General features: G+C 39.5%; 1 protein-coding gene across 4 annotated transcripts in view; it reads left to right on the top strand.

Annotated features, from left to right (window-relative positions):
* limk1a (LIM domain kinase 1a) overlaps positions 1–23,712 on the top strand; it is a 72,640-nt gene that overhangs the window by 28,775 nt on the left and 20,153 nt on the right. For 2 of the 4 annotated variants that reach the window (XM_052576640.1, XM_052576642.1), the window contains one exon: positions 16,466–16,604. In XM_052576640.1, coding sequence (XP_052432600.1) covers positions 16,466–16,604 — 139 coding nt within the window. Of the gene's footprint in view, positions 1–7,480; positions 7,644–16,465; positions 16,605–22,735; positions 22,888–23,712 lie in introns of those variants that run through there. The other 2 variants (XM_052576641.1, XM_052576643.1) reach the window with 2 other exon arrangements.

The raw sequence follows: 23,712 nt of genomic DNA, 5'->3' as shown, positions 1-23,712 counted from the left end.
AATCCTTCAGAAATCCTTTTAACAATCTTATTTTCTACCAAAAAAAAAAACAAAAAAAAAAACATTTATTATTATCATCATCATTATTATTAATGTTGAAAAGAACTGAGAATATTTTTCAGGTTTTTTTAGGGGGAATAAATCGAAAGAACTGCATTGTTTTTAAATTTGTTAGAGTTATCTCTATTTGTCACATTTATATTATTTACATCAAGCTTTTGAATGGTATAGTATTGTATATTGTTATTGAAACTTCATAATGTTTCACTTGATTATACATTTAGTCAGGAATTATAGTTTGGAAAAAGTATTTAGAAAAAGTCTAACTAGTAAAATGTTTACACGTTATGTGAAAACTAATACAATTAAATAAAAAGAGACTTACTCATGTTTATGATCTCTGCTGAATAAAGTGCTTCATTCTTTTTTCTGAGGAAATCCATTTCTCAAATCCTCAACCACATCACATCTTTTTGGGGTGATTTATGTCTTATTCCTCTCATCACGAAGCAAACAGTCAAATAAAATAAAAACTCGAGGAACAGTCTGGCTGCTTTTTCTTCTGTGTGGTTGTATTCAAGTCGCGCGCTTCTGTTTGAATCTGAATAGCGCGTTAAGCGCGGGGGCGTGGTCACATTAGATATAATGAAGGGAGACATGAAAAATAGACATTGAGTTGTTTTCATATGGATTACTTTATCACAGAATATTTGTTTTCGGCAGCACTTGTTTAGTTTAAAAGTAGACATTTCAGGCTTTCTATAGATATCTCTCTCATATCTCTTCGTTGAGTATTCACGGAGTTACAGTTCATTTTAATGACGTGTTTGTAAATGAAGATCAGCGGATCTTCATTTGTTATCTTTATTTTATAAGTGCACAAAGGTGTTTTGTTATTATGTCTGTATCCAAAAAAAGTAGACCCTTTACAGATTCGATTGACGTATTGCTCTTATCTGTACGATTAAAACTGAGAGTGTAATTTAAGTTATTTTCGGGGTTAACCAGGAGAAAATGACTCAAAACGCATATATGCGTTAATCGACTTCAAAGGGTTAATAGTCTCCTATGCAGGTTTCTGCGGGATCATCCTTGATCATCAGGCATGGCACAGCACTGCAGGGAATTTCATGGATGTCAGGCCAGGTCACCCTGAGGGGTCTCCCAGCCACTTAGTAGTGCTGTCGCATCCAGCGGGAAGTAGAGGTGGCTGTAACAGAAGTCTTGTTGTATATGCTGCCTCAGGTGATGCTACCCTCACCAGAGGTTTGTACAATTTGAGCTTGCCTCTCCCGTGCAGTTCAACGCCTCTGCGATGCTTAGGAACCTTTTGGTGGTCAGTGTGCGTGTGAACACTTTGCACACTTTCTGAAATCCACATAAGTGGTAAATGTGTACGCAAGACTCTGCACACTTTCTGAAATCCTGTACAGTAAGGGGTTACGTCCTCCGCCTCGTTCCCTTTCTTGAGATGATTAGACCTTGGTTCCTTGGGCTCCATTCAGCCAGTGTGTACTTGTTTGTACACTTCAAGCATCGCTTCCCCTCAACATGAGAGGCTATTTGAGCAATTCTCGTGGTAGTTTAGCAGCACTCCCCTTTTCCAAGAAGGGTCACCTATGAGTGCGCTACTCTGAATTCTGAGTTCTCTTCTCATATGAGACTGAGTTCCCTGCTTTTTCCCCAGAGCACTCCAGCATTATTTCCACAGATCAAGTTGATGTCTATCAATCATTACTGTTTTGAGATGCAACATTCCATCTATGAGCTTCTCTATCAGAGTGCCACGAGAGCCTCTCCTTAGAACAGTATTTGAGAATCCATGCTATGGTAAGTGTGCACGTGTAGTCTTTGCACACTTTCTGTAATCCACACTGTAGTAAGTTTGCACGTTAGTATTCTGCATTCTTTCTAAAATCCTATATGGTGAGTGCTCTGCACGTTTGCCGTCTGCCCTTTCTTGACTTAGTAAAAGCCGCGTTCATCTTGGGAGCCACTCCACCTATGTATCTTAGCATACCTATCTAAACTGTGTGTTGCTACTAGGGATCTGTTGAGACAGCTCCTTCAGCAAGCTTATGCTAAAGCAAGCGGTAGCCCCTGTCTGACAGGCAAGACTTAGTATAAAATGCTAGGTTCTTAGCTGCATCCCTTTAAAGGAATCTTTCTTGATTCCAAGCCTTCAACTCTACCCTGGGCCGAGGCCCTAACAATTAAGTTGGGTATGTAGCTTAGGGCTTTGGCTGTAAGGGGTACTGTCACAGACAGCCGTCTAAACGTACCAGGGGCAACTCCCATGGAAATGGTAGAGTTGGTACTTAGTGTTTGCTGTGATTCTGACCTGCACTGCCCTCAGATTGGTGCCGTGGGTATACTGTTCCCCATAGCAGCCCCTAGAGGATGTAGTTTGATGTTCCCTTGAAAGGGAATGTCTCAGATTACGAATGTAACTATGGTTCCCTGAGTAGGGAACAAGACACTGCGTCCTCTAGCTCCCTGTCATGTTTCGGACGCAAGCTTCAGACGAAGAAAAGAATGACGTGTTCTCGCAGAGCCTGTTTATTGTCGAGCCGGTAGTGATGTCAGAGGCTGTCGCCGGCCAACAAGTTGGTGTTTTTTCAAAGTATTCTTCAGACACGGCTCACGGCGAGGTGTTCCCCATAGCGCCCCCTAGAGGACGCAGTGTCTCCTTCCCTACACAGGGAACCATGGTTACATTGGTAACCTGAGATGTTTTGTATACAAGTGTAATAACTGTAGTAGTTGCAAATTGTTTTATTTAGTCTATAGTAATTTTCTAATTACCTCAAATGCCACATACACACACAGCGTTTCCTATAGATTGGCAGGTTTAAGCGCAGGAAAATACAGTTTATGCGTTCTGTAAATTGATTTTGTGTTGGGTGATGGACCTGGTTGGGAAACCAAATACTATATCGCTGATCTGGAGCCATCTCGATTCATGTCACCCACCCATGTTTTGTACAAGTGTCTTCATGTTCCCATGATTTCAAACACCTGTCTGGTTGGATTTGGTGAGGCTTTTTCCAAACTGGCCAAATACAAATGAGACAGTGATAAATTAAAGGTTTTAACAATAAATGTGGCAACGATTCCTATTTCAATTAACCGTTTCTGCACCAGATGTGACAATATGTTGCAACAGGTTTGTCGAGTTTCTGAACATTTGAACTCTGTGTCAGTGCCTCGTACATAGGATGAGGTGGTTTTCTCTCTGGGATTTGACATGTCATGTCATCTTGTGTCGCATCCAGTGTAGCATCACTGATTGATTTAAAGGGGGGGTGAAATGCTCGTTTTCACTCAATCTCCTGTTAATCTTGAGTACCTATAGAGTAGTACTGCATCCTTCATAACTACAAAAAGTCTTTAGTTTTATTATATTCATAAGAGAAAGATAGTCTGTACCGATTTTTCCCGGAAAAACACGAGCGCCTAGAGACGTGACGTGTGGGCGGAGCTAAAGAATCACGAGCGCGAGTAGGCTTTTGCGTTGAGAGCGTTTGGAAGCTGTGACACAGATCCAGAGGCTGAAATTTAACAAGAGCAGCATCAGCAAAGGCGTCTCTATGTGGTATGTACTGAAACTGTATATATTTGCTTAGCGGTTTTGGAAAATGACTAAGTTCCACTTTATGTAGTCTTTTTTTTTTTTTTTTTTAAGCTGTACATGTGGAAAGTTCAGTTTGATGACAACATCGCATGTTGTTTACTTGATGTGCTTACGCGCCGATAGCTAAGTTAACAACACAGAGATATTTGAAGCAGTTTTACTCACCGCCTGTGGTTCCAACACACGATCGTGACCATTTTTCGTTGGGACTGCATCTTCCTTAAGAAATAAACGATGTGCAAATCCGTCGTCAAACTGGGCCTTGTTTGTAAAACAAGCATCTTCGAAATGCAGGGAACAAATACAAACACTTGCACAACTCCGTTGATGCTCTGTAAAAATAAACTCCATCCACTGGTCCCTTAATGCAGTTTTTTCTTTGGTAATCTGTGCAGGGTTGTCTTGCCCTGGCAACCAAAAATACACTTCTTTTGTGACATTTGGCGACGCTCTCGCTCTGATCAGTGAAGTCTGTTGTGCTCTCAGTGCTTTTTTTCATTTTGTGAAGAAACAGGTGTCAATCAGGTGGCCCCTATTTAAGGATGAAGCCAACACTTGTTGAACATGCATTTGAAAGCTGAGGAAAATGGGTCGTTCAAGACATTGTTCAGAAGAACAGCGTACTTTGATTAAAAAGTTGATTAGAGAGGGGAAAACCTATAAAGAGGTGCCAAAAATGATAGGCTGTTCAGCTAAAATGATCTCCAATGCCTTAAAATGGAGAGCAAAACCAGAGAGACGTGGAAGAAAACGGAAGACAACCATCAAAATGGATAGAAGAATAACCAGAATGGCAAAGGCTCAGCCAATGATCACCTCCAGGATGATCAAAGACAGTCTGGAGTTACCTGTAAGTACTGTGACAGTTAGAAGACGTCTGTGTGAAGCTAATCTATTTTCAAGAATCCCCCGCAAAGTCCCTCTGTTAAAAAAAAGGCATGTGCAGAAGAGGTTACAATTTGCCAAAGAACACATCAACTGGCCTAAAGAGAAATGGAGGAACATTTTGTGGACTGATGAGAGTAAAATTGTTCTTTTTGGGTCCAAGGGCCACAGGCAGTTTGTGAGACGACCCCCAAACTCTGAATTCAAGCCACAGTACACAGTGAAGACAGTGAAGCATGGAGGTGCAAGCATCATGATATGGGCATGTTTCTCCTACTATGGTGTTGGGCCTATTTATCGCATACCAGGGATCATGGATCAGTTTGCATATGTTAAAATACTTGAAGAGGTCATGTTGCCCTATGCTGAAGAGGACATGCCCTTGAAATGGTTGTTTCAACAAGACAATGACCCAAAACACACTAGTAAACGGGCAAAGTCTTGGTTCCAAACCAACAAAATTAATGTTATGGAGTGGCCAGCCCAATCTCCAGACCTTAATCCAATTGAGAACTTGTGGGGTGATATCAAAAATGCTGTTTCTGAAGCAAAACCAAGAAATGTGAATGAATTGTGGAATGTTGTTAAAGAATCATGGAGTGGAATAACAGCTGAGAGGTGCCACAAGTTGGTTGACTCCATGCCACACAGATGTCAAGCAGTTTTAAAAAACTGTGGTCATACAACTAAATATTAGTTTAGTGATTCACAGGATTGCTAAATCCCAGAAAAAAAAAATGTTTGTACAAAATAGTTTTGAGTTTGTACAGTCAAAGGTAGACACTGCTATTTTTTTGAACACACCCCTTTCAACTAATTGCCCAATTGCACAGCCTTAAGAGCGTGCATATCATGAATGCTGGGTCTTGTTTGTTTTCTGACAATCTACTGAACCTACTGGTAACTTGTTTCCCACGTAGCAATAAAAAATATACTAAAAACCTTGATTATTCTGGTTAGTCACATTGTACTGCTATTATTTTGAACAATACTGTATATACATACACATATACATACACACACAATTGCATAATAAATGAAATTTAGAATAGTGAGTGTTCACTTGAAAAATGTAAGCTTCTAGAGGCACATAAGTCTGAAGTAACGAATTTAGGTAAATGGGTGCAGAGTCAGTGGTAGTTTTGTATGCAAACATCAATGCCTTGAATTTTATTCGAGCAGCTACTGGAAGTCAGTGCAAATTGATAAACAGAGGTGTTACGTGTATTATTTTTGGAAAATAAAAAATGAATCAATTGAATTAATTGTAAAGGTTTGATAGAACTGACTGGAAGACCTGCCAAGAGGGCATTGCAATAGTCCAGCCTGGAAAGAACAAGAGCTTGAACAAGGAGTTGTGCAGCATGTTCCGAGAGAAAGGGCCTGATCTTCTTGATGTTGAATAACGCAAATTTGCAGGATCGGACAGTTTTATTTGGTCTGAGAAAGTCAGTTGATCATCAATCATAACATGGAATAAATTCACTGATGTTCAATCAAGACTAGCCGAGATGGATCCACCGAATTCACGATCTCAGGTATTGATTGAACTTCAGTGAACTTATTCCATGTGTTCCATGTGCAGTTAAGTATCAACCAATAAGATTCCATGTACGATATCGCGTTTTCATCGGTCAGTCGTTGAAGCCTATTTCTGATTGGTTGTTGCCGTTTTGACAGCTTTTATGCCAAGAGCCAAGAGAAAGAAATTGAAGAGAAGAGTACAGAGAAACCTGAGCGAGCCCAGAGAAAATTCTTACAAGAGCAACGTGTATCTGAGAGCGTGCGCCGAGTTCCTCAAGCAGAGAGATTCGCGCTCCGCACATTATATTCCGCACGCGAGCAGAGAGATTGACGCTCGCGCATTATATTAATGTACTTTCGCGCTACAATAATGTACTCTCGACATTTGACAGGGAAATAACGCCATAGCACTTGGGTTCTTCGCTATGCTCGCCAGTGGTCTGATCATTACAAAAAAACACTAAAGTAAAAAAGAAACACGAAACTAAACTAAACAAAACAAAAGACTAAACTAAACAAATCACAAAACTAAACAAATAACTAAAGTAAAATAAACAAAACTAAAGTAAAATAAACAAAACACAAAACTAAAGTAAACAACACAAAACTTAAAAAACTAAAGTAAACAACACAAAACTTAAAAAACTAAACTAAAAACACAAAACTAAACTAAACTAACGTTTTCAACGCGCACAGTAACTGAAATTTAAAACTGTTTATAGAAAGGCTCAATAACTGTTGCACAAATATATTACACTATGCATCAATATATTTTGCCTTTGTGCTTTGCACTTTTTAATGCAAAGCGATGCGTGCTTTGATGCCGTGTTGCTTCAAAAAAAGAGGATCATTCTGCACACCAGATGTGCATATTGTAAGTGCTTCATGCCGAACTGTATTTGTTTTGTCCTATCGAATCCATCATATGTTGTTGCTTTTATGGTAAATCCTTAGGCCTATATATAAATACATTCATGGATTTTATAATACAAATAACAATGTGTAACATTTTACAATATTTAGTGCAACACTTTTATTTGTTCCCCACATTTTTTTTTTCTTTCACTAAATGTATGGAAAATTATTGTGCACTGATTTTTCTGGAATAACTTTTGCTGCCAAATTATCCACTAACCTAGTTTATCCTATGAATATACATATGTTTTTTTTCATATTTGTTCATTTTTCTTTGTAATGAAGTAGTCTGTATTTATTAGATTGTGTAGAATGATTATAAGTTCCACACAAAGAGAGATATATAAAATCGACATTTATTTAAATGGAGGGAAAAACAACAAAAAAATAAACACAAAACTAAATAAAACAAAACTAACCAAAACACAAAACTAACCTAAAGTTAAAAAAAACAAAACAAAGTGTGCCATAAATTAGTGATCTTAGTGAGTGTCAGTCAGACAGGAAGTGGAAGGGAAGTACGGAGAGAGCTGGGGTCATGAGGTCACAGGAAGTGACAGAGGCGTGTGGTTGACTGTAGAGATGAGCAGAGACGCTCAGAAATGAGTGATCCTCCAGCAGCGCAGCAGAAGGTGCAGATGATCTCCTGCAGGAGCCGGCGGTACCGCCGCATCTCTGGCACAGCGTAAGCCCTTCACTCGCACCTCTGCTTAGTGGACAGCTGTAGTAAGGAAATGTCTAAATCAGGGGTGTCAGACTCAATTCCTGGAGGGCCGGAGCCCTGCAGAGTTTTGTTCCAACCCTGCTTCAAAACACATTCTACGTAGCTTTCCAGTAAGCCTGAAGGACTTGATTAGTTGGAGCAGGTGTGTTAAATTAGGGTTGAATCTAAACTCTGCTGGGCTCCGGCACTCCAGGAACTGAGTTTGACACCCCTGGTCTTAATAATGATCTCTTTATTATTTGTGTCAGAAAGCATACTGTATCAGTGGTTGTTAGTGAGTCTTTCTGTTGGAGTGGTTTGTGATCTGTTCTGAAGGGTGTGTGTCGCCTGTAGTTTCACTTCAGTTTTTCTTCCAGCAAACAGTGTTTCAGTCAGATCTGGTTGTGTGTGAATAGTTCTGACCACTAGCTTGCTCCGCAGTGTGCTTTCTCATCCTGCTCTCTCTTTCATGACTGCTCAACTACAGAAGGTTCGGTCAGCGGTCAGCGTTTGCTTTCTGCCATGCAGCATCAGCGGTGGGAGACATAGTCAGACTTACAGCTCTGTTAACTGTTAGCAGTAACTCATGAATACTGATCACATTTACTAAATACTAATAAGTATTGTTTTACAAGCTACAAGTTAATTAGCAAGGATAGATACATATTCATTTTGAAATCTGCTTTACAAATGCATATTAAGTGCAGAGGTCGTGGATGAGGTATGTGTGTGTGAATGTGTGTGTGTGTGTGTGAGTGCGTGTGTGTGTGTGTTCTGAAACAAGTATGGTCCATTAACGTGTCATTATGTGGGAGTAAGAATGAAAATGTATGACACAGGCATCATTTAAGTTGTGTTATGCATTGCTTTATGAAACAGCAGCAGGAGTGTGTGAGTGTTTCTCATTGTGTCAGATGTGTGAGGGCTGTAGTTTGTAGAGCGCTTGTTACAATCTTAGCAGCGCTCAACCAATAAACAATGCAAATAATTGCCTTTTGACACTGTTATTCGGATTATGCATTTCCCATGCTAATGTTAGGTCACTTCATGTGATAGGCTGTGATTTTATTCATATTAATTGGAGTGTGGCAGATGAATGCATTACTCAAAAAAAAAAAATAATAATAATAATAAAAATATATAGAGAGAGTTTCTTGGTCACTGGGCAAAATGTTTTGTGATCTGATGAAAGCAAATGTAACTTTTGGGACATAGATAGATACATATATATACACGTTATATTATTATTTGTTTTGTATCTATCCGTATGATACAGTACACTTTTACATTTACTTTTATGTTTTAAATCTAAAGACAGCAGTTTTAACAGGGGTGTGTAGACTCTCTTTCTGTGCCCAGTGTAGTTGTTGTAGTTAGTCTCGATTTACAGAAATCTGTTCAGTCAAACCATTTGTAGTGTAACTGCTAACAAGTCCTGATTTGTCTTGACAGCACAACGGTTACACAACACTTCATTACAGAATCCACTGCTCATGTCCTCAGAGAAAGCTGCTAGAGGAAGGTCGATTTGTTGATAAAAGTTGCTAAATGACATTGTGACATCTTTCTGTGATGATGTCATTTCATTGTGTAATCACGACGCAAAATTGTGTCACTACATCAAATATCGACAAATATATATTTTATAAATGGTAATTTAGATTTTTTTATAAAATAATATGCTTGATATAATATTAAAACATAACTTTATTTTTAAATACATTGAATTATTGAACACTTTTTTTTTAATGATTGCAATTTAAGTTTTTTTCAATAGCTAGTAAACTAGTAATATAACACATTCTCAACAATTCACAGTCTTCTCTGTAAATATAAAATAATTTTCTGTTTCTTATTTTTACCTGCATTTTAAGTTATGCATTGTGTTGCAGGGTTACAATGGATAATGTTCAAGTTTATTCAAGTTTATTTGTATAGCGCTTTTTACAATACAAATCGTTATAAAGCAACTTTACAGAAAATTATGTTTCTACAATGTTTAGTAATAGCTTATAAGTGGTGACTGTCAGTTTGTGCACGTATGACAGGATTTGTTGAAAAATTTATGTCGTAGTCAGCCAGATGATGAACATTATTAATATTATTAATAATTAATATATGATGCAATCACACTTGTAGCAATAATTGTTAGTTCTGTTGTTGATTCAGGGTCAGCATCATCTGAGGTCCTCTGAGGGTCAGCATCATCTCTTCTCAGGTGTTCTGGATCCAGACTGGAGCTTGTGTAAATCCTAGTTACCACGGGATGAAGATCCAGCAGAAACAGAGAAACACATAGAGACATCATTAGCATAGCTGCTGATCCAACAGAGTAAAATTAATTAATTTAATCCAAGCTGAAGAATAAGAATGTGCATTTGATCAGATACAACTACACTCACAATTTAAGAGATAAATTATTCGAATGCTTGAGATGTGTTTTTAATCTAGATTTAAACAGAGAGAGTGTGTCTGAACCCCGAACATTATCAGGAAGGCTATTCCAGAGTTTGGGAGCCAAATGTGAGAAAGCTCTACCTCCTTTAGTGGACTTTGCTATCCTAGGAACGACCAAAAGTCCAGCGTTTTGTGACCTTAGGGTGCGTGATGGGTTGTAACGTGGTAGAAGACTAGTTAGGTACGCTGGAGCTAAACCATTTAGGGCCTTATAGGTAAGTAATGATAATTTGTAACTGATAACTGAACTTAATAGGTAGCCAGTGCAGAGACTGTAAAATTGGGGTAATATGATCATATTTTCTTGACCTCATAAGGACTCTAGCTGCTGCATTTTGGACGACCTGTAGCTTGTTTATTGAAGATGCAGGACAACCACCTAGAAGTGCGTTACAATAGTCCAGTCTAGAGGTCATGAATGCATGAACTAGCTTTTCTGCATCAGAAACAGATAACATGTTTCGTAGCTTGGCAATGTTTCTAAGATGGAAGAATGCAGTTTTTGTAACATGGGAAATATGATTTTCAAAAGACAAATTGCTGTCTAATATAACACCCAGATTTCTGACTGTAGAGGAAGTAACAGTACATCCGTCTAGTTGCAGATTGTAATCTACAAGATTCTGTGTAGTGTTTTTTGGTCCAATAATTAATATCTGTCTTATCCGAATTTAATTGGAGAAAATTATTGGTCATCCAATCTTTTACATTTTTAACACACTCTGTTAGCTTAGATAATTGGGAAGTTTCATCTGGTCTCGTTGAGATATATAGTTGAGTATCATCAGCATAACAGTGGAAGCTAATTCTGTATTTTCTAATAATATTACCAAGGGGCAACATGTATATTGAAAATAGAAGGGGACCTAGGACGGATCCTTGTGGCACTCCATATTTACTGGTGATTAATTAGATGACTCCCATTTAAGTAAATAAAATGGTAGCGATCGGACAGGTAGGATCTAAACCATCTTAGAGCCTGCCCTTGAATACCTGTATAGTTTTGTAATCGATCTATGAGTATGTCAGGATCTATGGTGTCGAACGCAGCACTAAGATCAAGTAAGACTAGAAATGAGATGCAGCCTTGGTCTGACGCAAGGAGCAGGTCATTTGTAATTTTAACAAGTGCAGTTTCTGTGCTATGGTGGGGCCTAAAACCTGACTGAAATTCTTCATACAGATCATTTTTATGTAGGAAGGTGCTCAATTGAGCAGACACAACTTTTTCAAAAAATTTTGACATAAATGGAAGATTTGAAATAGGCCTATAATTTGCCAGTACACTAGGATCTAGTTTTGGTTTCTTAATAAGAGGCTTGATAACCGCCAGCTTGAATGGTTTTGGGACGTGACCTAAAGATAACGACGAGTTAATGATATTGAGAAGCGGTTCTTCGGCTACAGGTAACAACTCTTTCAGTAATTTAGTGGGTACAGGATCTAATAAACATGTTGTTGGTTTAGATACAGTGATAAGTTTATTTAGCTCTTCCTGTCCTATAGTTGTAAAGCACTGCAGTTTATCTTTGGGTGCGATGGATGAAACTGAAGTGTTAGACGAGGTAGAATCTACATTCACAATTGTATTTCTAATGTTATCTATTTTATCAGTGAAGAAATTCATGAAGTCATTACTATTTAACGTTGGTGGAATATTTGAATCAGATGGCATCTGGTAATTTGTTAACTTAGCCACTGTGCTAAATAAAAACCTTGGATTGTTTTGGTTATTTTCAATGAGTTTGTGTATATGCTCTGCCCTAGCAGTTTTTAGAGCCTGTCTATAGCTGGACATACTGTTTTTCCATGCAATCCTAAAAACTTCTAAGTTAGTTTTTCTCCATTTGCGTTCAAGATTACGAGTTACTTTCTTGAGAGAGTGAGTATTACTGTTATACCATGGTACAGTACGTTTTTCTCTAACCTTTTTCAATTTGATGGGGGCAACAGCTTCTAATGTATTAGAGAGAATAGTGCCCATGTTGTCAGTAATTTCGTCTAGTTCATGTGTATTTTTGGGTACAAATAGCAGTTGAGATAGATCAGGCAGGTTAGTTGCGAATCTGTCTTTGGTGGCTGGAACAATAGTTCTGCTCAGATGGAAACGCTGAGACATATAGTTAATATCAGTGATACGCAGCATGCACGATACGAGGAAATGGTCTGTAAAATCATCACTTTGAGATACAATATCTATAGCAGTAAGATCGATACCATGTGATATAATTAAATCTAGTGTATGATTAAAACGATGAGTGGGCCCAGTGACATTTTGCTTGACTCCAAAAGAGTTTATGAGGTCAGTAAATGCATAGGTCCTAATGCATCATTTGTATTATCAACGTGAATATTAAGCTACGAACAAAGTGCATCATAAATGAACATTTCTTGACATTTTAATTATTAAATTGTTGTTATTGTTGTTGTTATTCAGTTGAACAGTTGCTAACAGCAGCTAACTCTGTTCACTAGGTGCTAGGCATCTGTGCTTTCCTCTTTTTGTGTTTGGATGGAAAATGTGTGCCTTTTTATTGTCCGAGTCACTTATCAAAAGTTGCTTAAAGTTAAATAAATGTTAAAAAAATTGCAAAATTTATTGGTAGGTGCTTTTGGAAGAAAATTAGCTAAAGTAGTCTGAACAGTTGCTAAATTTAGCAACAAAAGTTGGCAACACTGCGTGTCCTACAGAGCTGGTGTCTGCATCTCTAAAAACAGACGCTGAATCTCTGTGTAAAGGCCTGTGTTGTGGCGATAAGCTCGTGTCATGCTGGATCTGACGTGTCCTGTCCGCTGTGTCTGTCTGTCTGTCTGTCTCGCGCTGATAAACTCTGCATGCATCAGAGTTCATTATGCTGGTTAGAAGCGCTCAGATGGCTCTGTTACCCTCCTCTGTTAAATACTCCTCCTCCTCCTGTCTGCTGAGGATTGTTTGTCTTCTGTGGGATCTGATCCAGATCTTGGCTGAACTTGTGAGGGCACTTCATTCTTCCTCCAGACTGACAGAATGAGAACCGGAGCAATGCATTCTGGGAAGGGCTTAGTAAGCACAAAGAAAGCACTGGCATGCAAACCCATTCCCAGAAGACACCCCCGAAATGCAAAACACATCTAATGCTGTTAAAGAGACACCGTGAGAAAACAGCAGTCAAATCACCAAACATGCTCTGTTCTTACAGTCAAGCTTTATGAAGCATGCTTCAGCATTCATCTGATCAGAAGACTCTGAACATCCAAAAGATCATTTCAGATGAAGCACTTTTCTCTTTCACTAGATTGCATTTGCACATGGTTTTGTTTCCATTTCAAGCTAAAGCACATAATGATCTGCACTGTTACTCTGATACAGAATGAATTATACTGTGATACTGGATTTGAGCCACAGCCATCTCCTCTGATGCTCCGCCTTCAGTATGACATCACAGCGCACACTCGTGATGTCATCAGTGTGCTCCTCTGATGCTCCGCCCCAAGGATGACATCACAGCTCACAATCGTGATGTCATCAGTGTGCTCCTCTAATGCTCCGCCCCCAGGATGACATCACAGCTCACAATCGTGATGTCATCAGTGTGCTCCTCTGATGCTCTGCCTTCAGTATGACATCACAGCACACACTCGTGATGTCATCAGTGTGCTCCTATGATGCTCCGCCCCCAGGATGACATCACAGCGCACACTCGTGATGTCATCAGTGTGCTCCTCTGATGCTCCGCCTTCAGTATGACATCACAGCGCACACTCGTGATGTCATCAGTGTGCTCCTCTGATGCTCCGCCTTCAGTATGACATCACAGCGCACACTCGTGATGTCATCAGTGTGCTCCTCTGATGCTCCGCCCCCAGGATGACATCACAGTACACACTCGTGATGTCATCAGTGTGCTCCTGTAGAGAACAGTGGGGTTTAAAAACACTGAAAAGTTTCCTCATGAATCTCCCAGGATTCATAGCAATTGGCTTATTTCAGATTATTGTGCCATTGATCAGAAACAGACAGATAATAACTGCTTATGACTCGATCAGACTTTTATATCCCATCACATTTTAATAATAAAAGACACAAATCTGTAGCATTGTGTTCTCTGAGAATATTCTTCTCATTAAATAATTAGAATATTACTAATACAACTTATATTACTAGAGGACTCAATACACAATGTAATTTTCAATCATAATATTGCAGTGTATTATTATATAATAATTGGCGTTTTATTTACATTGTTCTTTTTTCCTCAATAGAGAAACCTTTTGTAATGTGATGTAAAGTTTTCAACTTGTATCTTTTAGATGCTTCTTGTTATTCCGAGTACGACCGGCTGAGTGTGTAAGAAGCCCACAGAATTACTACTATCAGTGTTTGTATAGGGCTTGTGTGATTTATGCTCATGTGTGCTGAATCTGAGGAATTCTAGCTGTTATGTCTCGAGGTGTCTTAGGATGTCAGAAATGACTGGCTTTGATTTATAGACTTGCAGTATTGAGTCACACTTTCATTCTCATACAACTGAATATTTTCAGAAGAAGTCATCAGTCACTCTTACTAAGATTGTATCGGTCTGGGTGTATTAAACAGTAAAATGACAAACTCTTATTGTAAGCTTGTTAGGGTTGGTATTCATTGATTTATGGTTTTAAATTCATTAATTTATAAATGTTAATGAGACCCGTGGAATGAAACACATTCAATTAATCACATCTATATTTTGCTGAAGAAATCGATCAATATTGACCTGTATTTGTTTGTTTTTTCTGATCACTTGTGTTTATATGTCCAATAACAAATATGTATTTCATGTTGTACTTCTTGTTAAATTTCATCTTTATATCAATCTTTATATCACAGTAATAAAAGCATAGATTGTTATAACAGCAGCACCAATCAGCAAAACACATGGAGAGATGTTTTCAAATGGAGAACATCTATAATTACTGTCGGCTTTGCATGAATTTAAGCATTTGCTTTAAATTAAAGTTTGAAATGAAGGTTTAGGAAGATTATTCAATCGCTGGAATAATCATACACTCAGTCACATCAGTTAAATACATTGTAAACTAACAAAACATGAATCTGTTACATTTCCATTTTGAATGGCCTTTTATCAGAGATATGTCTCTGCTTCTGTTTCACACAGAGCTAATGTGCTGTTAATATGTGCTTAATAACTCAACATTGTGTTACCATGACATAATTACCATGGTACGGTCAAATGAAACCCTACTGTAAAACACAGATTCCACATCCAGATGTTTCTGTGGAGGAAAAGATCCCAGTAATACCCAGTAACCTCAGTCATGGTGCTGTTAGATCTATGAGCTAGGACAGAGGCTGCTCTGACGCTGGATGAAGGAGATGTGCTGTGTCACAGCATCCGCTCCGTCTCCACTTTCATCATTAGTGCTGATAACAGAGCCCCGGGATCATGGCATGGATTACCCAGCATCCCCTGTGTTTTCCTCTTCTCATCTGACTAATGGAGAGGTATTCATTGACAAACACTTCGCTCTCATTCAAAAACACCTAGAAGTGTATAGATGATGTGTTATTATGAAATATTATTTAAACACTGAGTGTTAGTATCTGGTGGATAACATTTCTCTTTTGCCTTGCTTGAACCGGCCGTGTGCTCCTTCAGGTCCTGTGGTGTGCATGTGAGTAGGTAAAGCCTCTTCTTCACTGTGGTCTCCTCCAGATCTAGTGGATGTCTTGATTCAGCACTCACTCGCTCTGTAACACAGTCTCTGTCCAGAGGCTCACGGTCATTGAGCAGCAGATGGTCATCAGATCAATCCTCACACACACAGAGGACAGTGAGGCACACACACACACACACACACACACACATGATGGATGATCTGACGTCACGCTGATGCTGCTGTGTTTAGGTTTCTCCTCTCATCTCTGCGAGTATCAACATGCTCTTTCCTGGTTTGCTTCATCGTTTGAGTATTAAACAGAAAATGTGGATCTGTCACTAACAGCTGAATAACACCGATCAATTTGATACGCATAATGTTTTCAGTTGGAGTCCTAAATATTTACTTACTGTAGTAAAGTGCAGCTTTGTGCATCTCTTGTGTGTGATAACTGTTTATTCACATCAAAATACAACCTCTCATACTCTATTACATGATTCAAGCCTCAGAATTCAATTGGATGATGCTCATTTCGGTTGGGCCCATGTGGTCTGATATGTTGCATACTAGCATTCATACTCGAGTCGCTTCCATCAGACAAGAGCAGACGCACAACCTCGTGTGCCATGTTTAGAGAAGTAATGAAGCACGAGAGAGAGAACAGATGAGTGTTCTTCAGTGATTGAGCTCTTCTTGTGTTTGATCTGCAGGTGCTGTGAGTGCGGTGCGTCTCTCTCACACTGGTACTATGAGAAGGACGGCCGTCTCTTCTGTAAGAAGGACTACTGGGCTAAATTCGGAGAGCTGTGTCATGGCTGTTCAGAGCCCATCAGCACTGGACTCATCATGGTGAGTCCAAACGGTCAGAAACCCAATCTGTGTGTCTCTCCTCACCCACAGTCCTGCTGTCCGTCCGTCTGTCCTACAGCGGCTCCAGTTACACGGCTCTGCACTGATTCTCCATTCACACATGAGCAGATCAACAGCACTCCTGTGTGCGCTCGTGAGGAGCTGCTATCTATAATTCAGACGCAGAGCTCATGAACACATTGTTTTAATGCATTCACTGCTGGCTGTGTTAGCGTTTCTACAAGAGCGAGAGCTGTTTATGTGACAAGAATCATGTGAATCATTTATGTCTGAATTCCTTCATTGTGTCTGGTTCTTCACATGTTAACTCTTTTGCATCCAGTTTTGGCATAGCACATCTGTAACTTAATGTAAGGTTTCATCTGCTCTGTTTACATTTGCATTTTCATTAAGTTTTAAAACTTTTATTTACATGCACAAATCATCTCATTTTACAATATAATCAAAATGTTCCACAGGAGTTGCAGGTTGGTTTCCGTAGTCAAAATGTGTCAAAGTGTATAGTGTGTGTGTGTGTGTGTGTGTCATATATATATATATATATATATATATATATATATATATATATATATATATATACAGATCCAGAGACATAAACTGTACATTAAGGTGTACAATTTTTTTTTTCTTAAAAATAAAAATAAAAATAATAATAATTACAATATTTACAAATTTACTGAAACCAAACCTAACTGCATCCAAAATTTGAATGTATGTTGAACATTTGTTTTCTATTTTTGCAGCACAGCATTCTTAAATAGTATACACTTTTGTATGAATTCAAACCTGTCTCTGATGTTTTGGATTTTAAAAAGAAACTTCAGAAATCAGAATGAACGTTACTATTTTTTCAGCAAATGAAATGAAATGATAACATGAGCAGCATTTCCCCCTGAGGGTGATGGTGACAGATGCATATCATTCATTCACAAGAAAGCATTCATACAGGCAGAACCTTAAACCAGTTTCAGATTCTTCAGGTCAGTCTTGGTGTTGATCAAAGTTAATCACAACTTATTTTACAGCCTGAAAAGTTACACAAAATGAGATAATAGTTTGTGTTTTTCTTTTTTTATTTGTTTGTATTTTCAACATCTACATATGACAAGCAGAGAAATGTAATGCAAAGCTTTCTATAACATGACACGCACGTGATAGTAATATTGTGACAGCACACTCTTCATGTGTCTGTGACACAGATGCAAAACAGCTTAAAGATGTCAAATCTAAATGTGTATCACTCTGGTCTGTCTGTCTGTCGGTGTGTCTCTCTGTGCTGGATTTCTAGCCAGCGTTCAGCCACACACTTGGCTCATGAAGTACAGGTGCAGATAACCTCTCTCTCTCTCTCTTTCTCACACACACACACGCTGTCGTCTGCTCGCTCTCACACTGTGCTTCCTCTGCTGCTCGCTGATGACACTCGACAAAACCAGAGTTTGACCAGTTTGGTTTTGCTCAGATGGTTTCTGGCTGTGAGTGTGCACCTAACAGAGCTATAACGCAGATAGCAGAGCCTGTGGTCTGTGTTTTTATATTTAAAGCATCTGAGTCAGACCGCCTCAGGCAGGGCAGTCCAATAATCAACTCTTCCTGCCACACACACATCTTCATTAGGGGTCTGTAGACTACTGTCAAGAAAAGGAGCAATATTTTGCTCCGCATCAAGCCACAAACAGGGCAGTTTAGAACTTGAGAAGTGATGCTTAAGTAAAAATAATATAGAACTTATTATTTCATAGAAACAGAAATGAGGCTATAAAAGCTAAAACAGGACATGTATGGTAATCTGAGATCTGTTGTATAAGACTTGATGTTGATATCCCTTAATGCATTCTTGAGGCTCCGATGAGACTCTGTGGGATGGTCAATTGAGTGATGGCACCCTTTGGGTTGTCAAGTGGGTGCCTTCCTTCCTTGGTGTTTCACTGATAGGCCCACGACACCTCCAGAGGGTTCAGCAGTGAATCCCAGCATCCCAGGTTCACTCCCTAGGTGCCATCAACTCACTTGAAGACCCAGGCGGAGTCTTTTCTCTTTACCCATAGCCACTGGCTTCCCTTTTCCGCAGCCGCAGAGAGGTCTTTGACTGCCTGTCGGTGGGCCTTTGCTCACACTCCCATCTTCCTGAGTAGCCTGGATGTTGAGGTGGCTACGAACCCTCCGCAGGCTACTTCCACTGGGCGTAATTTCACATTCCAGCCTTATTGTTGCGCATCGGTTGCAAGTTCAGCGTACCTCAACCTTTTGCGTTCATAAGCCTCTTCCACTGCCCCCTCCCAGGGCACGGTGAGCTCGATGATGTAAACAAGCTTGAGCGAAGCTGACCACAGAACAAGGTCTGGTCGCAGGTTGGTGGCTGTGATTTCAGCTGGGAAGCAGAGTTTCTTGCTCAAGTCTGCCAGCAGCTTCCGGTCCCGTGCTCTGCCCAGCTGACCAGAGTCTGATCTTATGGTGGTGAGGTTGGCTTGACCCTCACCCTCCCGAACAAATGGTGTTGGATGCCACTGGGGTGACGGGGGAGGAAGGGCATTCACGCTTGTCCGTTGGCTTTCTAACACTAGTGCAAGACACTTTAGCACCTGTTTGTGCCGCCAGGTGTAACAGCCTTGTGTGAGGCTGGTCTTGCATCCCACTAAGATGTGCTTCCGCGTTGCTAGACTGGGCATAAAGGGCACGAGAGGTCTTCAGCATACCATTGTTTTAGGTGTGCGGGAGAAGGAAGGACATCGTAGGCAGCCCTGATGGTAAAGCTTGCCCTGAATGCCTCCATCTCCCACAGCTCTTTCCAGGAGATCTTCCTCTTCTCCACCCCTTCCCATGCCATGCACTGCCCTTGCTTTGCCTGAGCCACAGCTTGGGCGCACCTTCTTGCTTCCTCCTCCCGACGTACCTCCTGGACCACCATGTTGCGTCTCTGAGATGGAGAAGCCTTGCTCCACACTGGTGTACTGTCCCCAAGTCCAAGACCACTCCTCCCCTCCTGCACTCGCCCCACGATGTCTTTGTGTCTGAGTGCTGCCTTTGCCTGCTCAGTTGCAACCAGCGGGGTCCACTTCCTCCCGGGGGGCTACAAATGGATCGTTTGAATCCAGTAGCATCATCTCCAGTCTAACTTTGGCACACTTGTACTCCTCTACCAGACTGGAAATGGGCAGGTGTAGCATCCCTTTACCATAAAGTCCAATACTGCTGAGGCACCTGGAAAGGCCAAGCCACTTCCTTACATATGAGCTGACCAGCCTCTCCAGTTTTTCCACCTTTGAGAGCGGGACTTCATAGAGGGTTAGTGGCCACAGTAGACGTGGAAGTAGTCCATACTGCATGCACCAGAGCTTCAGCTTGCCAGGAAGCAGGGTTCTATATACTTTAATGTAAACCTAAAATTGACTTCAAGTGGAGAGTCATTAAGTCCTTCACTCAACCGATTCATTCACACAGCTACTGATTCAGTTAAGAAACACTTAGAGATGCAAAACACTTCTGCTGTGGCTTTGTTTGGAACTATTTTCATTCATGAATTTAACTATTTTTTTATCAATATTGGGGAACATATTGCCAAATCAATTGACATATCTAACCAAAGTCAAAATGTTACTTGTAGAATGGAAAGTAGAATGCAGTCCATGTTCCTGGGTGAGGTTCAGGAAAATGAAATTCCATCTATTGTTAGTAAATGTGAAAATAAAACTTCTACTGATAATGATGGACTTGAAATGGCCATTGTAAAAAGGACCACTGACTGTATTATTAATCCACTGACTTTTATTTTTAATTTGTCTATACATTCGGGTGTCGTTCCACTTTTCAAAAATGGAGATGTACATCATATTAACAACTACAAACCAGTATCATTGCTCTCTCAGTTTTCAAAAATCCTTGAAAAGTGGTTTGCTCAAAATCAAAAAAATTTTTTTAAGAAAAACATAAATTAATTACTGAAAAACAATATGGCTTTAGAGCAAAAGCTTTGGCATTAATTCAACTCATAGAAAAAATAACATTTGCAACTGAGAATAAGCAACACACAGTGGACGTCTTCATCGACTTAAGCAAAGCTTAACACTATAAATCACAGTTTGCTATTGTCAAAATCATACAACTATGACATTAGGGGTCCAGCTCATCAATGCCTCAAAAGTTATCTTAACAATCGACAGCAGTTTGTTCAAATTAATGGTCAAAGATCTGATTTAAAAGATATAATATCTGGAGTTCCACAAGGATCCGTTTTAGGCCCATTACTATTTCTTTTGTTCTTTAATGACCTCTGCGAAGTTTCTAAAGTATTAAATTTTTGATGTTTGCCGATGATACCAACTTTTTTTTTATTCTATAAGTAATTTGTCAGAAATTACAGAAAATATACATTCAGAAATGGAAAAGTTAAGAAGTGGTTTGACAAAAACAAATTATGTTTAAATTGGGAGAAAACAAAATACATGATTTTTGGTAATTGCAAAAAGAATGGAAATGTAAGAATAGCAATTAAAGGAAATGATATTGAATGATTTATTTAGATAAAATTCTTAGGTGTTATTTTGAATGATAAATTGAATTGGAAAGATCACATACTTTATATTAAGAATAAAGTTTGTAAAAGTATTGGGGTCTTGTATCAGGTTAAAGATGTTTTAGACTGTTTTTCATTGCTTATGTTGTACATTTCACTAATACTCCCGTATTCTGGATACTGCAGAGAAGTCTGGGGTAATACATACTCTACTAACACAAGATCTCTGTTTTTGTTACAGAAGAAAGCATTAAGGATTATCAAGACAGGCTAGAGAGAAAACACAAATAGTTTATTTGTAAATTCTGGACTTCTAAAATTCAAAGATTTGGTTGACTTGAAGATTTTGATTTTTATGTGGAAAGCTAAACAGAGAGTTTTGCCTATGGTCTTACAAAATGTATTTACTCTTGTATCAGAGGAAGATGGCCATAGAAGGCAATATTATTTTAAAACTCTTTTTGCACGTACTACACAAAAACAGATGTGTTTGTCTATGTACGGAGTTAAACTATGGAACACCTTGGACTATGAACTGAAGTGCTGCAAAAGTGTTTGTAAATTTAAGAATTTGTATAAGAAAAAAATACAGGAATGTTATAAGAAAAATGATGACTAACACGCTTAAAACTATGATAATTAAGCGTAAAGACAGGTATTACTGAAAATACTTGGTGTTTGGGGTGAGGATTGGGGTTGATCCATTTATAAAGTAGATTTTTTTTGTTTTTTGATGTGCACAAATAAGCGACAGGTACCATAAGATTTTCTTCTTCCTGTCCTGTTCGTTCATGTACGTAATGAATGAATGAATTAATGAAGTTATGTATGACTTGTGCAATAAAAAAATAAAAGAATATATATATATATATATATATATATATATATATATATATATATATATATGCCTACAAAACTATTGCATTGTTTGCAACATGCTAACTTCAGACAAAGTTTCTGCCCATGAAGAATGTTTCAGATCATTCAGTTACGAGCTTCATCTCTCTGTAATGACATCCCTCACATGACACTGATGAGCGGATCTTTCTCAGCGCTGACACACAACAGCCTCCGAGCCGTGATCCCATCAGCCTTTGCTCAGTGTGATCAGTTTCTCATGTTTACTCGTGGTTCTGTGAGCTCACTGTAGGTCCACACACATCTCTTCCAGACTCCCATCATGACTAAGTTCTTTCATTTGTAATGAGAAACAATGTGTGTGTTGTTCTGTTAGGAGAAGTGGCTTTCCTCATTCCACACCAGCTTCACGTCTTATCACCGAGCCGTTCATGGCATCTTGATTCCTGAGAACATTGCTGTAGTATTCTGCAGAATGAGGGTGTGTTTGTGTCGTTATCTGAGATGTTTGGTGTCTCGACGCACTGTTCTGGGACCAGTCTGATTGGAAGGTTATTTCAGGTTCAGTCAAGCCTGCTTTACCAGCTCACTGCCAGCAGATCTGTGAGAGATACTCAGGGTTTGGATCAAGGCACTACAGAGGACTGGGTCTTTCCTGAGACGGAGAGGGGGAGGTGTGTGTGTGTGTGTGTGTGTGTGTGTGTGAGTGTGTGTCGGGAGGAAGTGATGAAGTCACCGGCTCACAGAGAGACAGAGGGAGTGACCGAGCTTCTGGGATGAGCTTTTGTTGTGTGCTGTATTCTCTAGAATGATCTGTGGCTGGAGGTCATGATCAGTGATGTGTTTTACTGGGGCTTCTGCTGTCTGAGACTCTGGAGGAGAGACAAGAAGGTAAGCACACGCTTCACCTTTCATTGTGATGTAAAAGACTAATTCAGGTGGATCTAACAAACATCATAATATTCAAGCATGTGTCTGGATGAGGCTGCCTTTCGTAGTTCTCCCTCTTGAATTCATTTCATCGTAATTCATTAGGCTTGAAGCATCTGATCACATTCAGATCAAATGGTCATTCTCACATTATGTTCTGTTGGATCCGTTCTGTGTCCTTTAATTCACGACCTAATGAGAACATTCATTGAGTCTTCTAATAATTAATAATAATGATGTGCAGTGGAGTAGTCTGAGAGCTAGTCATCCTTGACTAGTTAACCGGGTCACGACTCCGGGTCACTAACAGCACAGACTCAGAAACCATCAGTTCAGCATCAAACCCGTGACATTAGAAGCAGGTTCAGAGATTTTGTAATCTGGCAGGAAAAACTGTGTATTGTGCTGTGTAGAACTGCTCTGCATGATGCATGATGGGATGTTGTACAGACACACTGCAGGTTTGACAGGTTCAGTGCTTTATCATGATTCACATCATCTAGCATGGTTTCGGCTCTGATCCAGTGTCGTGTTCATTCCTCCCTAATGATAGCATGCTCGGAGGATTTCCCCAGAGCAGTGATGTCATTAAAGTGTGTTGCTGATACATGAACAGCTGCCAAAGGGAAGTGAGCGTGACCCTAAGGTGGTGAATTCCAGTCTTTCTCACTTTGAACATCACTTTTGAAACCACTCTTCCCACATTTGTCATTTTAGCCCAGTTGGTAACAAGCATACAGTAACACAGGCAACATAAAGCATGAGTCGACATGTGTTAGTAGAGGA

The sequence above is a fragment of the Carassius gibelio genome, chromosome B15 (assembly GCF_023724105.1).
Source record: "Carassius gibelio isolate Cgi1373 ecotype wild population from Czech Republic chromosome B15, carGib1.2-hapl.c, whole genome shotgun sequence".
Classification (NCBI taxonomy): domain Eukaryota; kingdom Metazoa; phylum Chordata; class Actinopteri; order Cypriniformes; family Cyprinidae; genus Carassius; species Carassius gibelio.
This window is presented reverse-complemented; position numbering and strand designations above follow the sequence as displayed.